The following is a 3,788-nucleotide window of genomic DNA, read 5'->3' as shown; positions in this document are numbered from 1 at the left end:
TAGAAAAATGCTTAAATCGAGTTTTTGTCTCTTGAAGGATACTACGATCAGCTGCAGTACTGTTACGGTACGACATTCTGTCACGGACCGAAGGCGGAGGGATTCGGTCAGGAGAAAGTCACTATGCAGCAGTGCTGTGAGTCCTCATCCAGTAATGGCTGGGGAACCTCGGGAAACCGGTGTGACGATTGCGCAAGTAAGTCGTAAAACGCTAAAAGTTATTTTAAGAAGTTTGACACAAAATTACGTTACTTCTACTGCTATGAATATGTCCATAGTGTTGTCACGGACAGGACGTATTAGGGATAGCCCGTTCCTGATTCCGCACGTTGATATATTTGTCCCGTCGTTACCGTCTTCTTGTCCCTTTCATATTTTATGTACTTCTCAAAAAGAGACTCGAAACCAAATGTTTGGAAAAACAGCAACTGCAAATAGAAAGCCATTCCGGTCCAGAAAGGATAATGACTGGTGTAGAAAGAACAACGTTCGTCGTGTCCTGTATAAATAGACGACTTTATCTGAAACCTGTTATAGAAATTATAGTCTTGATATGAATAATAATGGTGAGTCACAGGAATCTTTAGTGTAAGTATCGCTCTTGTTAGGAATACGGGGGCCATATTGGTCAATATTAGGGTTTGTCGACAACACCAGAGTGTATGTCAGTATCGTTGTAACAGAAGAAAGAGAAAATGTAAAAGCCGGATCAGGATTCGAACCCGGGCTCCTCCGAACTCTAGACGAACGCTCTACCAATTCAGCTACCTGGTCGTCGAAGATCGACCCAGTCCAGTTCCGCTACATATGTGTGTAGGAAGTACAGATCAGTTCAAATAATGTTAAGAAGTTGCTTGCCTTTAAAATATCAGCCTTACGATAGATAGCAGTAAAATTGGGGAGAATTGTTACCTATGGAACGTAAAGAGTTCAACTGTTATGACATAAACTGCAATGATACCTTTTATACGAGTCCATTTATCCGATGTGTATCTTGTAGACCGCATGTATATACAGATTCGATTGATATGATCACGTTATAATGTTACCATCCAGTTACTTCGAATGTTTTGTAGATGTCGATCATTAACTTTTTTTTTATATTTGTTCATACATTAAGATACATTTCATACAGATTTTAAAAGCCCTATTAGTGTGATAGGCCAGGATCACGACGTCGGTTTCCGTACCTGTGTCAGCTTTGGAAGATACTTCTTCCGTACATTTGATGGCAGAGAATATAATTTCGCGGGTACCTGTAAATATGTGCTATCAGCGGACTACGCGGGTCAGTGGCAGGTCTACCTTGAACCGATCGGCTGTGACTCCCTTGACACGTGTACAAAGGTAAAGCATCGCATCATGATTGAGTTATTTAAATAAACAAAACAAAATTACGCTAATCACCTTTTGAGCAACTGGGCCAGCATATAGCGCACACACAACTTTTTCACATTTTAATTTCTAGAAAATGTACAATTTGATCTAAAATAGTAAACAGAATGATTATTTTTATTTCAGAAAATAACTGTGCTTGTCCATCTGCACAAAACACTCGAGTTATTTGAGGGAAGGTGCTTCGTCGACGGCCAGGAAATTGATTTGGTTGATAAAGTTCCTATTTCTTCCGCAGGTACGTATAGACCAGGTCTTCTAATTGTGTTGAGCTGCACTGATTATGGCAGCTTTTATGTATCAATGTGTTACTTACGGGTTTGTCATACAATAGACTTTCTGCTGCATATACAGGATCTTACTCCACATCTTGTACAGAATCATAGATTGGATTTGTTACAGGATATGTGTTGGACACAAACTGTAGTGTAGGTTCGATACTTGTATTTGTTCAATAACGTGGACAAGAAACCTATGGATTAACTATATATGTATAATCACTCACACATCGCTTTCACAATGACCGGAATGTGGATGGGTGCTATATGTGCTGAACGTGCACATACATACATACATACATTCGTTCTCTCTGACATTTTGCGCGATGATTTGAATGATTCCCAACTTTGTTAAATATCCCTTGGCATTTCTCATACATTTATATACCCAGAATGCACACATTGATTCATGGATATAATTAGAGACTATTGCTCAAGAAACAAAAACGTTCTTTAATGTAATGGTTATAGGATTAACTACATGATAATTACGAATCATAAACACAAAACAACTTCAACAGAACACAGAAATAGGTAAGAGCAATATTTTTTGAAGGAACTAATCCGACTATGCACAAATGAAACAACGAACATTGCGCGCGATGGTTTGAATGGTGTATTTGAACACCATGCTGCATGCACGATATAGCAGTGTGTATTTTTAAAGTTTAACCTTTTAATTGTGTGTGGTGTTTTTCAAACATTACACGCATGAATGCCATTTGCTATTAATATGACGTTCAACCAATAAAACCAAACTTAAGCATAGACACGTCATTTACATGGACAGTCATATTATCTTTAGTGGTTACAGTTTATCGAAATATTATACATGTTAACTCATGAATGTTACATTGCATATACAGGTTACATGTTGATGCGGAACGGAGACTGGATACTCGTGTCTACGTACGAGACCAAACTGAGACTTAAAGTCAATGCCAAGGCGACTGTATACCTGACCATGGACAACGATTACGCCACTAGTATGTTAATGGTTGTCGGATTGTGTGGAAACAACGATGGATTCTATCAAAGTAGGCAACCGTGTCCATGTAATTCAAATGTGAAGAAGCCAGTCATCTGTGTCCTCTAATTCAAATATCTATATTTACATTTGATGTGCATCCTCCCATTGCAATGCAATGAGAAGGCAACTGTTGTGGCGTCATCAATTTCATTGTTGTTAAAACTTAACTTGCTGTTCAGAGAACTATTCGAAATAGTTAGAAACTTAATAAACCATAACTACTCTATCGAAATGTAAATATAAATAATGAATATCTTAGCAAATTTTGTTATGTTCCTATAACACACATTGCTATTGCTGACAAACTTGCGTAAAGCAGAGCGTTTATAAGTCATCAATAGCAATGTGTGTTATAGGACCATAACATTTGCTAAAACATTAATCGCTTTAAACAATCAACCAATTAGTCTTTAGGTTGTAGAATTTGAATCAATGAGATAAGCTAGCAGGGCTAGACTGACACTTTTTATATATCAAGGATGTATTATGAATAACAGTTGAATGATATTACTAAACATTTTCTTTGGGTTGGTAAGTATGAATAATATATTTTTTTGTATCACAACCAGTACTTGTTGTCATACCCGTTCTACTAATTATAATACGTGAATGATACAGGCCAGTTGTACTTCTTGCTTCCTAAATATAATTATTTGGGAACAAATACTTAACTACATTCATAGGCTGGCTGGTTTAAATAGTAAATGGTGTTGCAGTTTCCTTTTGCAAACTAAACCTATTTAGAAATCGGAGATACGCCAGCAGTCCGAGGTAGACGTTATATAGGGATCGGATATTAAACCTTCTGTTGGGGTAATTTGGCAATAACTATTGATGGTGTGTGTTTCTTCCCTCGACTAACAGACGACTTCATGACCCGGCTAGGAACTACAACTGTTGATGCCGCAAGCTTCGCAAAGTCCTGGATAACCGACGATTACAGCGATGTGAGTATTAATAATATACAACATTTGACGTAGCGCCCTATCTAGCTATTACAATAATAATATACAACATTTCACGTAGCGCCCTATATAGCTATAACAATAATAATATACAACATTTGATATAGCGCCCTATCTAGC

General features: G+C 37.5%; 1 protein-coding gene across 1 annotated transcript; it reads left to right on the top strand.

Annotated features, from left to right (window-relative positions):
• Window positions 1-123: 123 nt before the first annotated feature.
• Window positions 124-3,650, top strand: LOC110444600 (mucin-2-like; the record flags this gene model as incomplete). Its single annotated transcript, XM_021488966.1, has 5 exons — window positions 124-196; window positions 1,136-1,347; window positions 1,522-1,633; window positions 2,540-2,710; window positions 3,568-3,650. Coding segments are annotated over exons 1-5 (651 nt in total), but the record flags the coding sequence as incomplete, so codon positions are not given.
• Between the last annotated feature and the right edge of the window lie 138 nt (window positions 3,651-3,788).

This window comes from Mizuhopecten yessoensis, unplaced genomic scaffold (genome assembly GCF_002113885.1).
Source record: "Mizuhopecten yessoensis strain PY_sf001 unplaced genomic scaffold, ASM211388v2 hete_36149084, whole genome shotgun sequence".
NCBI classification, from domain to species: Eukaryota; Metazoa; Mollusca; class Bivalvia; order Pectinida; family Pectinidae; genus Mizuhopecten; species Mizuhopecten yessoensis.
This window is presented reverse-complemented; position numbering and strand designations above follow the sequence as displayed.